This window comes from Pan paniscus, chromosome 8 (assembly GCF_029289425.2).
Source record: "Pan paniscus chromosome 8, NHGRI_mPanPan1-v2.0_pri, whole genome shotgun sequence".
NCBI classification, from domain to species: Eukaryota; Metazoa; Chordata; class Mammalia; order Primates; family Hominidae; genus Pan; species Pan paniscus.
In genome coordinates, this window is record NC_073257.2 from 25991809 (window position 1) to 26009933 (window position 18125).

Sequence of the window (18125 nt, forward strand, 5' to 3'; positions counted from 1 at the left end):
ACCCGTCATCACTGTTAGACTCGGGGCCGATACCCGTCATCACTGTTAGACTCGGGGTCGATACCCGTCATCACTGTTAGACTCGGGGTCGATACCCGTCATCACTGTTAGACTCGGGGTCGATACCCGTCATCACTGTTAGACTCGGGGTCGATACCCGTCATCACTGTTAAGACTCGAGGCCGATACCCGTCATCACTGTTAGACTCGGGGTCGATACCCATCATCGCTGTTAGACTCGGGGTCGATACCCGTCATCGCTGTTAGACTCGTGGTCGATACCCGTCATCACTGTTAGACTCGAGGCCGATACCCGTCATCACTGTTAGGCTCGAGGCCGATACCCGTCATCACTGTTAGACTCGGGGTCGATACCCGTCATCACTGTTAGACTCGGGGTCGATACCCGTCATCACTGTTAGACTCAGGGCTGATATCGTCATCGCTGTGAGACTTGGGGCTGGTATCCATCACCGCTGTTGGACTCGGGGCCGACATCCATCATCACTGTCAGATTTGGGGTCGATACCCATCATCACTGTTAGACTCGGGGTTGATATCTGTCATCGCTGTTAGACTTGGGGTTGATACTCGTCATTGCTGTTACACTCAGGGCCAATACCTGTCATCACTGTTAGACTCAGGGCCAATATTGTCATCGCTGTTAGACTCAGGGCCAATACCTGTCATCGCTGTTAGACTCAGGGCCGATTCGTCATCGCTGTGAGACTTGGGGCTGGTATCCATCATCACTGTTGGACTCGGGGCCGACATCTGTCATCACTGTTAGATTTGGGGTCGATACCCATCATCACTATTAGACTCGGGGTTGATACCCATCATCGCTCTTAGACTTGGGGGTGATACTCATCATTGTTGTTACACTCAGGGCTGATATCCGTCATCACTGTTAGACTCGGGGTTGATACCCATCATCGCTGTTAGACTTGGGGTTGATACTCGTCATTGCTGTTACACTCAGGGCCGATACCTGTCATCACTGTTAGACTCAGGGCCAATATTGTCATTGCTGTTAGACTCGGGGCCAATACTTGTCATCACTGTTAGACTCAGGGCTGATATCTGTCATTGCTGTTAAACTCGGGGCTGATATCCATTATCGCTGTTAGATTTGGGGTCGATACCCATCATCACTGTTAGACACAGGGCCGATACCTGTCATTGCTGTTAGACTCAGGGCCGATATCCATCATTGCTGTTAGACTTGGGGTTGACACCCATCATCACTGTTTGACTCGGGGCTGATATCCATCATCGCTGTTAGACTTGTGGCCAACATCTGTCATCGCTGTTAGATTTCGGGTCAATATCCATCATCGCTGTTAGACTCGGGGCCGACATCCGTCATCGCTGTTAGACTCGGGGTCGACACCCATCATCGCCGTTGGACTCGGGGCTGATACCCGTCATCGCTGTTAGATGCGGGGTCGATATCCATCATCGCTGTTAAATTTGGGGTCGATATCCGTCATGACTGTTAGATTTGGGGTCGATATTCCTCATGACTGTTAGACTCGGGGCTGATATCTCTCATGACTGTTAGACTCGGGGCCGATATCTGTCATCACTGTTAGACTCGGGTCAATACCCGTCATCGCTGTTACACTCGGGGCCGATACCCGTCACCGCTGTTGGACTCGGGTCGATACCCGTCACCGCTGTTGGACTCGGGGCCGATACCCGTCACCGCTGTTGGACTCGGGTGGATACCCGTCACCGCTGTTGGACTCGGGTAGATACCCGTCACCGCTGTTGGACTCGGGTCGATACCCGTCACCGCTGTTGGACTCGGGTCGATACCCGTCACCGCTGTTGGACTCGGGTCGATACCCGTCACCGCTGTTGGACTCGGGTCGATACCCGTCACCGCTGTTGGACTCGGGTCGATACCCGTCACCGCTGTTGGACTCGGGTCGATACCCGTCACCGCTGTTGGACTCGGGTCGATACCCGTCACCGCTGTTGGACTCGGGTCGATACCCGTCACCGCTGTTGGACTCGGGTCGATACCCGTCACCGCTGTTGGACTCGGGTCGATACCCGTCACCGCTGTTGGACTCGGGTCGATACCCGTCACCGCTGTTGGACTCGGGTCGATACCCGTCACCGCTGTTGGACTCGGGTCGATACCCGTCATCGCTGTTGGACTCGGGTCGATACCCGTCATCGCTGTTAGACTCCGGTCGATATCCGTCATCAGTGTTGGGCTCAGGTCGATACCCGTCATCAGTGTTGGACTCGGGTCGATACCCATCATCGCTGTTAGACTTGGGTTGATACCCATCATCAGTATTGGACTCGGGCTGATACCCATCATCGCTTTTGGACTCTGGTCGATACTCATCATTGCTGTTAAACTCAGGTTGATACCTGTTATTGCTGTTGGACTCAGGAGCTCTGACTGTAGGGCTGCTGCTCCAAGGGGCATCTGAAAGCAATCAGAATCTCCTGTGGTTGTGTGTTCAAAATGCAGATTTCCTAAACCTACTGAATCTATCTCTTAGCATGGGACCCAGAAGTCTGAATTTCGAACCAACACCCAGGAAATTCTGATGCACACTAAAATATGAGAACCATCGTGGAAGGGGCTGGAAGTAGGGAGCTACACACAGAGAACAGCCGAGATTCAACATGACCTCTTTGTCACTGGGCCTTCATAAAACAAGGGATAATACAAACTACAACAACAACTAGGTGAGAGTTACAAATACAGCCGAGAGGCAAGCTATATTTCTGATGTAATTATACTGATGTTATGTATTATGTAATTATATCCTGTTTTAAGCAGATCTGATATGTAAAAATATGAACAGGTAAATTAACAGGTGATTAGTCACCTTCCCAAAGGATTCTTTCAGCATTCATCACTTTGGTTCTGACTGCCAAACATTTAAACTAGAATTTGATTTATATACAACTTTGGAACACAAGCTATATCAAGTGTTTACTCCCAAACTCTTTCCTTGTGGTTCTATGTACTGAAGAGTCTCAGAAGTATCTCTTTCTTGATGGAAGGGATCAAACTTCTTTTTTCCTCCCAAGCACAGTGGAGCTGATTCTCACTATCTTCAAGAAAAGACCTGCCCTGACACTAGTAAAAAAAATGATGTATAGCTATACTTTAAACAGAAAATCACTTTGAATATGCTTTGCATAAACAACCGACTGACTGGTCATCTGAAATCATTTGTATTTCCTAGTGGAATTTATAAAGAATCCAAAATGCTAGAGTTTAAGATAGAAATTAAAAACTGAGACATCTTTCTTCCTTTTCAAATACTCCTTTTAGAAAGACTGAAGTGTTTAGTGTGCTGCAAAATAGCTTTGGAGTCAGACAGGCCTTGGGTGAAGTCCTGATTCCACCATTTACTGGTGTTTAAATTAAATAGGGTTACTTAATTTCTCATAGCCTCAGTGTCCTCTCCTATAAATGGAAATAAAATAATCAACATTGGAGGGGTACTCAAAACCAAGCTAATGTTTCAACCTTGTTCTTATAAAAAGTTCTGAGAACACAGATAAGTTACTATCAATAAATAAATCGATGCAAATTCCACCCCAACTGTATTAATTTAAATCTACGTGAGATCAAATAGAAAAGAACTATTCACTTTTTTTTTTATTAAATCCTAATGGAAATAGACATACTATAAGATGACAAATATGGACCCTACAGGTATCTAGAGTCACAAGAATAAAACAAGAGGTTTTGGTGGTCATTTCTGCAGAGCCTGTGAAAGTGTGACAGCAAAAGCGGCCAGGCACCCATTCTAATCTTGTAAGAAGCGCAGTTATTTTTTTGGAGGGCTACCAAACAAGGAGTGTTCCCTCCCAGAGAAGTTCTGATACCTGTGGCTGTCCAGACAGACCATCAAGGCTGGCCTCTCAGGAGAGCGGCAGTTTGTGCTGTGTGGCATGAACTAAGAACCGCCAACAAGGTCTTCACTTGACGTGCCTATGTAATTTCCACTGAATGCAAGAAGATTCAAGACTCCAGGACAGTTTGATAGTAATAAAACTTTCTAAACTCATCACTATGAAGTTGAATTAAAAATCCTACAACGGGGGCTCTAAAAATCGCTTTATTGCAACTGTATTTTCTGAAGAGCATTCAGGGATTCAAAGATTCTATCATATTTAGACAACTCTAACCACGTTAATCTGCATGGTCTACCGAGTATATCACAGCAAGAACTAGATGTGGACCAATTCTAGCCTCAGCAGGTAAGGAAAACATACCTGGGTACTAACCTCCACTCTGGTTATAACATCAATTCTGAATCAAATCCAAGACACTAAGCTTTATCCCCAGCACTAAAGCCTAAGACTCTACTTGGTAAGATCATAAGTTGTTTCTTCTTAAATTCAAAATGCTTAGGTGAATGTTTCTAATTAAAAACTCTTTCATCAGCAATACCTTGAGTCATACTTATCAATATATTTTAAATAAATTATCATTAAGTGTTAGTCACCATAAGACAGATAAGATTATGTAAAAAATACAATCTCTACAAAAGAGGCTTATATTTTATTTTTAAGATACTGTCATGGGGAATATTAATTACCACTACAAAAAGCTTTGTTAATAATCCCCCAAACAAACTTTTTTTCAGTCCATTTCTGTTCCTACTTATAAGCATTTTATAGATTTTCATTCATTTTTTTCCCATTGTTGTTTTAACCACTCTAATAATCACTTTTGTTTGAAACAAAATTGAACTCCTACTGTTATTTTCATTTCTGAGATTTTGTAAAATTAGCCAGTCTTCATATGTTCCTAGAAAATAGGACTTTTCAAATTAATACACTATTGGAACATTATCCCACAAGAGATCAAGTAAGAAAGACTGTATATTTAATATTTACAAAATCGTTTCCAAGGGGTGGTAGACAGTAATAATAGCAAGGATAGCCTTGGCACTATTATGTATAAAGAAACCATTTTATCACTTTCTCATAGTACTCTGATTCAAAAGACTCAGGTTAGGGAAATTTCTTTTTTTAAAAAATCTCTACGAATAACAACAACAACAAAAAAAGACCTTCAATTAATAGCTACTTCTGAAAATCGCTTCATATTGTAACGTGTGGGTTAACCCACTTTTAACTAAGGAAAATACAGTAAAGAAAAATGTATTAGGAAGTTAAGAGAGCTGTATTCAAATTTATATTCAATTTTGGTTTCTATGTTTTAGCTTTCATTGGCATTTTATTAACTGTTAAAAATTTACAACAGTGTTTTAATGTCAGTCATTCCAGATTAGTTATTCAAGAAGATGTGAGGATGGATGTTTAGTACTAGACCCATTATGTCAATAAATTAACGTCAAAGTCAAGATGAAAAATAAAAACCTATGCCTCTTCACTCATCCCATGTGCATTTATGGAAATACTGGTCTGTGTGAAGCTCTCAACATGTGTGCAGGGTAGGGAAGACTTTCCTTCTACCCTCTGAGGGTTCAGTCAAGTCTATGAAATAAACTGACGGCAGATAAGTTAACAGGAGAGAAGTACACATTTTTAAGGTACACAGGGGCACCGCAGGAAAGAAAAGTGAGATCTAGAAGCATATATACCCTCTTTATAGGGGAGAGGGGAGGGAGGATGGAGCAGACAAATTAGGGGAGAGTAAATGGTTTTGGGGAATGATGAATGGGCCCTCAGAAGAACAGGTGACAGCCCGTGACAAAATCTCTCTGGGTGTGGTGTCACCTCCAGTGTCCTCTCCTGTGATCAGAGTTAATTCCCCCTGGTTCATGACACTTCCAGGGAGGGAGTTCACAACTGAGTTCCCTTTGGAGGATCAGTCTTTGGGCAGATAAGGGAGTTCAGAGAGAACCCCTCCCTGCATCTGCTATTCCCCAAGTGCCCACAATTTGAAATAACCTGCATACCAAAGCAGCATTTCTTAAGGTAGCATCTCCTGAGCTCTTTCAAGAGCAACAGGTAATAAAAACATATTTAAGACAAAGTGTGTCCTTAAGAAACTTACAAGAAATTATCAGAATAAGTCAGGTAGAAATGTTGACTAGCCAGAATGAATGGAATTTTCTTATAAAAGAGTCAAATCTGATACCACATTCACATTTGAATAAAAATGGTAAGAATGTATACCATAATCTTGGAAGAGTGAGATTAGGGTGGCCTTTTTGTTTTCAATACATTTTAAATCATTTGCATTTTAAAATAAATATTATTTTTGTAATCAGGAAAAAAATCAAAATCAAAATATATGTCTATGAATAAACACTGCAAATAAAAACACTGCAAATAGATAAATATAAACTATTTGTTGATTTAGGTTGTTGGTGGCTTATGGGATTTCCATCTGTTTTAAAGTTACTGGGTCATTATTACAGAATTTTAATAGATTTAATTCAATAATAAAAGTGTATGGGAATTTTAAGTTCTTCAATTGGAATAATCTACTTTATTATATATTGGGAGCAAAGACCTCATTTGCCATTTTTATAGAGTACAGCAGTGAAGGAAATGAAGATGTGTCCTCTATTTGTAATATACTTTTTTTTTTTTTTTTTTTTTTGAGACCAAGTCTGGCCCTGTTGCCCAGGCTGGAGTACAATGGTGTGATCTCAGCTTACTGCAGCCTCCACCTCCCAGGTTCAAGTGATTCTCCTGCCTCAGCCTCCCAAGTAGCTGGGACTACAGGTGTGCATCATCATGCCCCGCTAATTTTTTTTAATTTTTAGTAGAGACAGGGTTTCACCATGTTGGCCAGGCTGGTCTTGAACTCCTGACCTGCAGTGTTCCACCCACCTCAGCCTCCCAAAGTGCAGGGATTACAGGTTTGAGCCACCGCGCCTGGCCTGTAATATACTTTTTCAAACTCTTGCATGTCTAGTGTAGATGGAAAATGGCAGAAGAAACCCACATCGATCCACTTGTCACAATCTATTTCTTTACTATCTATTATTAGGATGACTCTTCTACTGTCATTAAAATGGACTATGGTCATTTATGGTTCCCTAATTTCCAAATGCTTTCATAATATTAATATACTGCCCTGGGGAAAAAAAAGAAAGTTAAAACAATTCCTCGCTGCATTTCAGAAAAGCAACAGTAGCCTTGACCTTCCTGTTTTGAGAAGGGACCCTTCTTCACTTCAGGAAGTCCTACTTACATCATTGACCATTTTTCAAATTCTGTCATGTTGTTTGCAGTGTCACTTCAGGCTGAATCATTCTTTTCAGAAATGGCACAGTTTGTGATATCTCTGTAGCTTTTCATATTTAATACAACTCAACTGTCACTTTAAGTGAAAAAATTCTGATTGAGCATGAGAAATTCTCTGTTATTGAAGGCTTATGTCCTTCTGGCCATGAACAAAGGGTGCTTGGTACTTGCTAGTTCCATTTAAATACCGTATTATTTTATAAAGTTAATTGTGGACTTTCAAGCATCCTTTAAACACTATTGAATTCATTTACTCATTTTGCCAGATAATGGGGAACAGAAGGGGGCAGAGAAGGCCCTCTGCGTCAGTCCCAGTTCACAACTCAACAATGCAGGAACTGAGCTAGGAAGCACAGCACCCCTATCCGTTATTCCAGTTTTAAGCAGGGCCTGATTCAGAGTCTCATTTTTCATGGAGTTGTGTTTAGATTTGAGACTTGGTTTATGTTCTTTTTGGTAAGAACTAAGTACTTCTATTTCCTAAAGTTACACTCATCGGATTGTTGAATATGGGCATTTTAAAGTTAAGAGAAGTAGGTTTAGGATGTGGCACTGGATATAAATGCAGAGGTGCTCCCACGGGCCCCTGCATGGTCATCGTAGTGCAGTGGCATACAGATGCATGCTCAAAGGAGGGAAGGGGGAGAGACGCACGGTGGTCTCTGCATGGAGCTGGCATGACTCCACGGCACAAAACAAGAGGCAGAAGAGCGGGCCAGGCATGTGTGGGGACGCACAGGGTTTGATGTCACAGTAAGGTCACTTAGATTTAAAATGTCTTTAGAAGCAACAACCTGGTAAAGCAACTCTAAACTTTAGAGAGAACCATTTTACTTTATCTTTTTTTTTTTAAAGAAGCATCATAGCTTTATTCTCATAACTCAAACTTTAAGTTGAAGTCATATTCTGAGGAAGCTCTTAGTTAGAAATTACAAATTACCTGCATTTTAAAAGTCAAGAAAAAACTTCTTTTTGGTTCTGCAGCAGATCAAACTGGCTCTTAAATTATTATTTTAACAAATTAACATTACCTTGAATAATGAATTCTAGTGGTACTTGGGGTGGTGAATTACAGAGCTCACACCTGAAAGCCATGTGAATGGCTAAATTGGCAATGGCAAATGAAACTGGCCACTAGTCAGTTTACTACAATTTCAGCTGCATCGTTACGGAATGAAGGCAAAGCTCAACGAAGAACCCACAAAATGAAATGATGCAGACCAACCTTTTATTGCACCCACAATATTTTGGTCTAGTCCTTTCCGGTTGTCATTGAGTCCTCTTTTCCTCTTCCCATTGGGTAAGGAGTTAGCCAAAGTCTTGTCATCAAAAAACGCACACACCAGTTTTCTAAACAGAAGGCTTCCTGAGCGAGTGTAGTTTGACAATATAGAGTCCAGCTGAGATTTAGGCATAAACACGTCAAAGCCTTCAGCAAGTTGTACTTCTGGCTACCAAAAGAACACAGATATTTCATTAAAAGCAAGATTTGAAGCATCTGACTTTGGGTACATGAGCAACAAAAAAACATCACTAGCTACTGAAATGTACATATCCTACAAATGAAAACACTCTTGGCTTTCTTTGTGTGCCAGGATCTGCTATTTATAAAACCAAGGACTAGTTATAACTTATGAAACAAGATGCTCTAATTCCAATATTGAGCCTTGTCAAAAGCAATGGAAAGAAAATAGCCAAGAGAAGGCTGGACAACCACAAAATCCTATCATTCTAGAGCTAACAGGGAGTTGAGACTTCTGGATGAAATATCCTCATTTTGTAAACAAAGGAACTAAGGCCCAAAGAGATCATAAAAAAAAAGATTGAGAAATAATTCAAATGTGCTCAGTGCAGTATAGTTACAGATCACTTTCTCATACACTAAATAACTTAATTTCTTTCCCCTAAGGACACAGATACGGGGCTAACCCAGAAGGCCCCTGGCTCCTTTTACTATGCCAGTGGCTTTTAGCTGCAGAGATATTTTTTTTCCCCAATGAAAACTTTTGTAAACTAATACGTAAAATAAGTAAAAATGATGAGCAGGTTTCCCAGGCAGTTTAAATCCACTCCCCATCCCTAATTTTAGGAGGAAAATGTGAAACTATGTCCCAGATCACTCTTGGAAAACCAATGTGCTAGCACACTGCTTCCCTGGCAGGGATATCCTGACTGGGATACGGAATCAGAAGACGTCCAAGGTGCCTTTCAACTTGGACTCTATCGCACACGCTCGGCGCTCAGCACGCCTTCTCCAACAGCATGCCAGGAGGTTTACAACTCAACTTTGAATCTTTCAACCCAGTTCATACCCTTTCCTTTACAAAGCCTTCCAAATGAACTGATCTCCTAACTCCTTCCTGCCCATGAAGGTGGCTACAACTCTCTGTTCCTGCTGTTCATTTAGCAGACATATGATTCTATTTCTTACACTGTATTAGAATTATTTATTAGATTGCAGCCCTCCCTGATCCTGAAGCTCAGACTTTGTATCTCTAGGATCTGGCATATAGCAGGCACTCCATAACTTCTTGTGGAATAGACGAAAGTTCATTAGTCATAACCTGCACTACTAAGTCATTTAGTTTCTTGTTGGTTATGACATGGTAGCTGTAAAATAATAACTTTAATATGAAGAAATGCAATTGGTAAACTGTTGTTAGGAAAAAAGTCTGAAGAAAACCTCACTGAATTAAGACATGCTATCAAAGCTGATTCTTAGATCTCGTATTCATCACTCTGCAAAACTGGCCCTGCTTTGCAGTTTCTAATCACATCAGAAATGTGAGGATCCGGGATTAATTTTCTCTCCTGGATGGTAAGAATGATTATTTTTGGTTTTGTCCTATCACTTTTCAACATGTCACCCCACCTATGGTCAAAGTAAACAGGGCTCAGAGCATAGCTTAAATTCTTTGGATGACACAGGAAGGAGTTTGGGCCTGGTCCCTCCAAAATAGAACTTTTAACTGGAATATCCAGAAAGTCATCTCATGCTTCTGCTCCACTTTGCCATTCCATGTTTGGTCTCTGAATGTTTGGTGAATATCACCATACACAGCTATACTGTCAGGTTTTCCCCTTAACTTCTGCATCTTGCTGCTTGCTGGTTCCAGGTCTCCAGAGGAGGTTGTCTGAGCTGGAGGCTGCATCCCTAGTTCCCAGAACAGAGGTGGTACATACCAGGCACTCAATAAGTCTTTGTTGAATGATTCAATGTAGACACTATTAGGATTGAGAGAATTTTACCATCATAATCTAAGATGAAGTTTTATTCATAACCAGAGTTTTATTTTGCACATCCTATGCTGCATTTAGAACTTTTGTTCTAAATGAACTGATCTTGGATTTTGGCTAAGTGCTCCTGTATCATTTGAAAGCCATTAAAAAAAAATCCAAGTTTATCTTAGAAGCAGCTAATCACAGCTATTTGAGGATCTAGGGTGGTTCAGACACTCTTAATGGCAAGAGAGGAAGGGGAAGGACACTAGTTACTCATATAATCTCAGTTTGATTCTGATACCATTAAACAGGTACTTAAAACGCTGACCTCTGAGACTTCCCCTTTGATTCATCCTGTGAACGTGGACCCCAGTTTGAAAAACACTGACCTGAATGAGCTACCAGGCGGAACTGGCCACTCCCTTCTTCATGTGCTCACACTGTTTCTAAGAACTCTGTTTACAGCACTTTTCACACAGCATTTGCTTAGCTGGGAGTTTGCATTTGTCATTGGGATGAGGACTCTTGTATTTGGAGTGTCAAACACCCATTGACTGCCCAATAGATATTTGTTAGAATAAACAAAACAATATGTAAGAATTCATTTAAAATGACTGGTGTTGATTCACAGATCTTTTATCCCTGTATAAAGAAAGTGGGTTTGAAAGTTTGCCACGCTGTGCTCAGCACACCTGTGTCTTCTAACAGTTCATGTGGTACCTCCAGGAGTTGGGTGACCTGGAGAACAGTGACCCAGCTGTTTCAATACCTACTCACTGAGCCCCCTCCATGTGTAGGAATCTGAAGGCTGGTTCTGCAGGCAAGACATATGCACAAATACCTATCCTATAAAGTCGAACGTGATAAAACATGAGAGAGAACAGAGCAAGTGCTGTCTGAGACAGCATCAGGCAGGACTTGGCTGCTGGGGGTGCGGGAGGAAGGGGGCTCTTGGGGCTCAGGAGGGGATAGGACAGTGTTTTAACAGGATCTTGAAGGCAGGATTCAGGAGACAGGTACAGCCGCTGTTTCTGGTATCTGCCACAACTCCTAACAACTAAGTATCTGGAAGTTTCTGCAGAGCTAAGAGACTTCCAATGCAGACGCTGTCACTGCTTTCCATTCCACTTTCTACTGCCAAATACTGTTATTTTGAACTGTTCTTTCCAGATCAAGGAACATGAACTCACCCCCTTGCAAGCACCTTACAAAGAAGGAAGTAGTCTGATTAGTGGAGGCGGTGGTGGCAGCGGCAGCCGGGGCACAGGTGACTGGGCTCTGTCCTTCCTGTTCTTCTCGGCCTGTCTCCTATTCAGATTTCTAAGCCAGGAGTGAACAAGCGCCAGTGCTATCTACGTGTGCCAGATGCCGCAAGGCAACAACGCCTTAAAAGAACAAAAGAGGGCAGCTTTGTTTTCTGAAACATGAAGAAAAGATGACGTTCACTAATCTCACATTTTCACTATGAAATCTTTTTATTTCCTCCATTTGATAAATATAATCACAGTGGATTACTATCACATAATGATCCACATCTTTGTACGTATATTTAAAAACAGGATAAAGCTCTTTCTTTAATTGTATCATTGAAATCTCTTAGTTTACTGACTCTAGTTTAAATGAGATCTCTCTGCTTACTGATAGCTATGACAGAAACCAACACTCTTCCAAATGAATATCATTTTGAAAACTAGACTTCTCTTGACAGATTCACAATTTGATACTCAAGCCAAAATAGAAAGCGAATATGTTAATTTACAGATTTTAGTGATTACTGAATATGATTTTAAAATGATGATGTCTAAACGAACAGTTCAAAATAACAATCTAAAGTTGGGGCGGGATTTAAGACACTTAGAGTCATCATTTTAAGAGTTGGGAGTCTGAATTCCTACTATAAATTTGGATTTTCATCTATGTCCTGCCTATTTTAGGCACCTTGGCCACTTAGTACAACAATGTATCAAATGCTGACTCTTCCTTATTCATCTCACACTGGGTGAAGTTCTGGAGGCAAACATTGCATACACTGCATACACAGTCACCAACACTCTTGAAAATGTCCTGGATCCAGGCCTGTGGACTTTCACAAATTTGTTTCTTTGCATTTCAACTGTGGTCTCCCTTTGCTTAGAAGTAGCTGGGGTTAAGATCTAGTTTGGCTGGGGAATCTCCTAACTAGGTAAATGAAGATGCTCCTTCCCCACCCCTCTGCCCCGTTACGCTCCCAAGTCCCCATAAGCACATCACGCGACTCCCCTGTATAATCGAAAAAATACAAAGTAAGACAATTTTTAGGAGATCATGCTAGTTAACCACCGAGGGACTATTTCTATCATAGGCTATTTTATATAAGGTATTAGTAAGGTATTAATAAGTAAATTACAGTAAGATACATAAAAAGCTACATGTGGTCACTGGTTAAAAGAAGTGCACAAATAATCATACTGGGCATTAACCCCAGATTTTCAATGGCAGATTAATAGTGTACAGATTCTGTGTATTATATAGGGTCACCTTTGCAGGCACGTGCACAGGGCTGTTTGGACGAGGTCATATGCTGGTGGGGATTTGGGGGGCTGGGCTGGCTGGTCAGTCTCAGGCTGGCTCAGGACCAAAAGCTGAAAGAAAACTACAGATGAAGAGGCAGGATCCTGCTGAACAAGACTAACTGATTGGGGGCTGAAAAGCCTATAACAGGATTCATAAGAGTGCTTAAAGGATGTGAATTTAGTCTATGTCCATACCACTATATACAATGATCTTTTGTTCTTGTGTTTATTTCGTAGTATATTAGATGTATTTTGAGGAAAATGTGCTTCAGTTTAAGAAAAGAAATTTTAAAACACAAACTTCCCCCATAATTGATTTAATTTTGTTCATAAATGTGATATGCTTCTGTCTGATAAAAACTAAATGTTCCTGTAACTCAGGTCTGCCCCAGGTGGACATAGCAAGAATCACTATTATCATTTATTTTCTATTTTTAAATTTTATTTTTATTTTTTAGAGACAGGATCTCAACCTGGTGCCCAAACTGGGGTACAGTGGTGGGATCACAGCTCACTGCAGCCTCCAACTCCTGGGTTCAAGTGATCCTCTCACCTCAACCTCCTGAGTAGCTTGGGCTACAAGTGTGTGGCCAGTTAATTTAAATAAAAATTTTTTCGTAGAGACACAGTCTCACTATGTTGTCCATGCTGGTCTTGAATTCCTGGCCTTCAGTGATCCTCCCTCCTCAGCCTGCCAAAATGCTGAGATTACAGGCATGTGCTACCCTGCCCAGCAAATTTTTAAAATGTATGTATTTATGTATTTTGTAGAGAGGGGGGTCTCGCTTTGTTGCCCAGACTGGTTTCAACTCTTGGCCTCAAGCAATCCTCCTGCCTTGGCCTCCCAAAGTGCTGGGATTATAGGCGGGAGCCAACATGTGCAGCCTGTCATTTATTAAGTGCTATGCTGAGAACATAGCCCATGAGGAGGGTAGCCACAAGAGCATGTGGGACTAGATGCTCACCAGCATGGCTGTTCCTGTTGAGCAGCTCAGAACAGATGTGGCCTGGGGACACAGCGGGCCTGAGTCGCAGTGTGGATGGGGCAGAAGCATGCTCGTGTCCTACGTCAAGGCTCATAGTGGAAGGAGGCTGCCCTCTTTTCATTAAGCAAAAAATGCTCCGCCAAAAGTCCTATCTAAAAGTAGGTGCAGTTTACACGATAGCCTATAGTGAATGTTGAATGGGATAAAAATGAAAAGAAGTCATCCAACAGCCAATTCTTTATAGACATTTTTAGTTGACAATATTTTGGTAGAGCTAAGCATTTAATTTTAGAAGAGAATACAATTTGGTCCCTTGAAATTTTCTCCATGTACTTGCATAATGAGACATTCCTGTCTTTTAGAGATGCTTTTAGCTTTTTCCTTCTTCAGGTAATAAATTAATGACTCTGAAGACTAGGGCTTGATTTATGCTAAAGATATTTGAGCCAAAATGTACAATATGTAAGAGTCTAACCACTGCAATTTAGCTTCTCTCCTAAGGCCACTGAAATGGCTCCTCCAAGATGTCCACTCTGAGAGACTATCCAGGCTCCCAGGTGACCTGACTGCCTGCACCACAGCTGATGTCCTACGCTATTATAATTACTGTTTGTGAATTTTCCTTCATGTGCTCCTTCAAGGGCAGGGACTATTTCACACACTTCAGTATGCCCTGGAAAACAGCAATATAATTAACATTTATTTGCTATTTACTATATTCCATGCCCTAGGCTAACACATATCATACAGATTTTTTCTAATTTGATTTTCACCCTATGAAATGGCTACTATTATTATCCCCAGTTTGCAGATGCAAAAACCATGGCTCAGAGAAGTGAAGTAACTTGTTTAAGATTATCCAGCTAATACACGATGAAGCAAAGATCTGAACTCCTGCAGCCTGTGCTGGAACTTACACTCTCAGGCATACACGGCCTCAATTTCTCTTCTTTTTTTTTTTTTTGTTTTTTGAGACGGAGTCTTGCTCTGTTGCCCAGGCTGGAGTACAATGGTGCGATTTTGGCTCACCGCAACCTCTGCCTCCCAGGTTCAAGCGATTCTCCTGTCTCAGCCTCCCGAGTAGCTGGGATTACAGGCATGTGCCACCATGCCCGGCTAATTTTATATTTTTAGTAGAGATGGAGTTTCTCCATGTTGATCATGCTGGTCTCGAACTCCTGATCTCAGCTGATCTACTCGCCTCAGCCTCCCAAAGTGCTAGGATTACAGGCGTGAGCCACCGCGCCTGGCCAATGGCCTCAATTTCAATGTGTCAATGAGTAAATTTAAAAAATCATTTGCTTGGTTTTCTTTACTTGATCCCAGTGGATCACTTTATCTATTGGGCTAAGATGTTAAGAAAACAGATTTCAAGGCTGGGCATGGTGGCTCACACCTGTAATCTCAGCACTTTGCGAGGACGAGGCGGATGGATCACTTGAGGCCAGGAGATCGAGACCAGCCTGGCCAACCTGGTGAAACCCTGTCTCTACTAAAAACACAAAAATTAGTTGGGCATGGTGGCAGGCACCCATAGTCCCAGCTACTCAGGAAGCTGAGGCAGGAGAATTGCTTGAACCCTGGAGGTGAGCCGAGATCATGCCACTGCACTCCAGCCTGGACGACAGAGTGAGACTCTGTCTCAATTACAAAAAAAAAAAAAAAAAAAAAGCAAGCAAGCAGATTTCCAATACAGATATTCTGATGAATATCCACAATTTATCTTCTGAAAACTTTTAAACTGGCATAATCTAGTATTACTGGAGACTATTTATAGTAACTACAACAGATAGAAAAACATTTCCTATTATTAAAAATTATTTTAAAATATTGTTAAAAACTAATCTGATTGTTTCACCAAGCTGAAAAACAAGAAACGAAAAGCAACAACAACAAAACAAACTTAGGCCATGTATATCTGCCCTGAAAAACACAAATCAATATATATAATCTTGAAAAACAGCGACCATAAGAAATTAACAACTGTCTTCTCTCAGTATTGGTAGAGTATTGGGTTGTGAACTCATGAAGAAAGAATTAAATACTGTATTTTCTTTTTTTCTTTTTTTTTGAGATGGAGTCTTGCTCTGTCGCCAGGCTGGAGTGCAGCGGTGCAATCTCAGCTCACTGCAATCTTCGACTCCCGGGTTCAAGCGATTCTCCTGCCTCAGCCTCCCAAGTAGCTGGGATTACAGGCATGTGCCACTGCGCCTAGCTATTTTTTTTTATTTTCAGTAGAGACGGGGTTTCACCATGTTGGCCAGGACTGTCTCAATCTCCTGACCTCCTGATCCGCCCGCCTTGGCCTCCCAAAGTGCTGGGATTACAGGCGTGAGCCACCGCGCCTGGCCTAAATACTGTATTTAGATCTGAAATTTAGTTTTGGGTGTCTGCTTCTGTGTATAGTTGAGGTTTGAATTTTATTTAATGTGCTACTTTTAAAAGGGTCAAATAATCCTGCCCAAAAGAGAAATATTCCAGGCTATTCCCTTTCTAAAAACACTATTTGTTCACGTGTATTTTTTTACTGATAGATATAGATAAGTTTTATTTTAAAATATTTATTCCCATAAAGACACTGAGGTAAGAATGCTAAGGTTAAAAAAAGAACTAATATTTATTGAGTGCTTAAAATGGGCCAGGCCTTGTTCTAAGTGCTCCACAGGGATGACTTCATCTAATTCCTCCAATGGGCCAATCCCAGGAGGGAAGCACTTGCTATCCCCATTCTACAGAGAGAAATGGAGTGGGGAGGGGTCAGGTTCATTGCTCAGGGTCACACAGCTGAGAGTCTAACCCAGGCAGCCTGACCTAAGAGCCTGCTCCCTGACCCATGAAGTTCTCCCCAAGAAACTTCCAAGTAAACAGAAACAACTGCCACAGCTGAAACTTTCAGTTCTTTCATATGATAATCATCCCCTCCACAGTGACTGAGTGTTCGCCACGCACAGGCATTGGGCTAGAATGGGCACCCGCAAGTCCTTTGCGCAGTGGACAAGGGCAGATGACAGACCTGGGTTGCAGGACACACTCCACTTTTCTTGGCTGTGTGAACTTGTGCAAGCTGCCCATAGAAAGCGGATAAGAAGAATACCTCAAAGATGGCGCATGAATACTATTACTATTATTATTATTATTATTATTATTAATCACAGTCTCTGCTCTTGAGAAGCTGGGGTGGAAGGATGCATTAACATGTATCCTGTTTGTATATTTACAAACTATTTACAAAATATACTGTTTGTATATTTACCAAACAGTATAGAAGTTCTATCCAGGAGGATCGTTCAAATCACAGTAGAGCCTTGAAGGGGAGTAGGTGGGTACAGAGAGGAGGAACAGGAAAAAACAAGTAAACTGCAGTGAAATTGAGGAGGGGGCTCTCCTTAAAGCTAAGTCCTAAACTTAATGTTTCCTAAGTTTATTTTGTATATTGTGCTTAATGCAAATGCAGATGTTTCCTCCTTCGCAGATTAAACAAATAACATTTACTGAGTACCTTTTATGTGCCAGGCACTGCTACAGGATTTTCCCATATACTCTATCTCATTTGATGCTCACAACACTCTGCCATTTTTGACATTTTGGTTGGTTCTGATTAGAGCTTAGTGTTTTTCTGCATCTGAGTAGGGACTATTGTTATCAGTTTGAAGACAGTGGCTGATCTGCCATGATTGACAGCCCCTTGTGGGCCCTTATGTTTGTGTTTGTGCCATGGGTATATACATTGGCATTTGGGTGACACTACGAGTCACAACGCAAAAAGGGAACTCTATACACTGTAAGTTTTTTATATTTACAAAAGCGATAAAGCACGGGTTTCCAGTGTCACTTTTCATCGTTTCCAGTGCTAATCTTTCTCCTGTGCTCGAGGTGTCTAGCAAACGTGTTGAGGATATGAAATTCACTTTTCCTTCCCATCCAGAGCTGAAAGCCTGCACTGCTTTTGCTCTCCGCGTCTCAGTTGAAGTCTCAGCTGCAGCTGTAACCCAGCAAGTTTCCCAGATGGGAATCCAGGGCTCACTTCCCACTCAGTCCCCATGTCCCTCCTGAATGTCTCTCCATGCTCTCCTCTCCAGGCTCACTGCTCCTGTCTAGCCCTCCTGATCTCCTGCCTGGCAGGCTGCATGCATCTTCCTCCGGCTATCTC

At 41.8% G+C, this 18125-nt stretch overlaps 1 protein-coding gene across 15 annotated transcripts in view; it reads right to left on the reverse strand.

The window, feature by feature from the left end:
- Positions 1-18125, reverse strand: part of BEND7 (BEN domain containing 7) — a 94013-nt gene that overhangs the window by 37448 nt on the left and 38440 nt on the right. For 14 of the 15 annotated variants that reach the window (XM_055092421.2, XM_055092422.2, XM_034929985.3 and 11 more), the window contains one exon: positions 8441-8666. In XM_055092421.2, the coding sequence (XP_054948396.1) occupies positions 8441-8666 (226 nt within the window). The remainder of the gene's footprint in view (positions 1-8440; positions 8667-18125) is intronic. The other variant, XM_055092427.2, reaches the window with a different exon arrangement.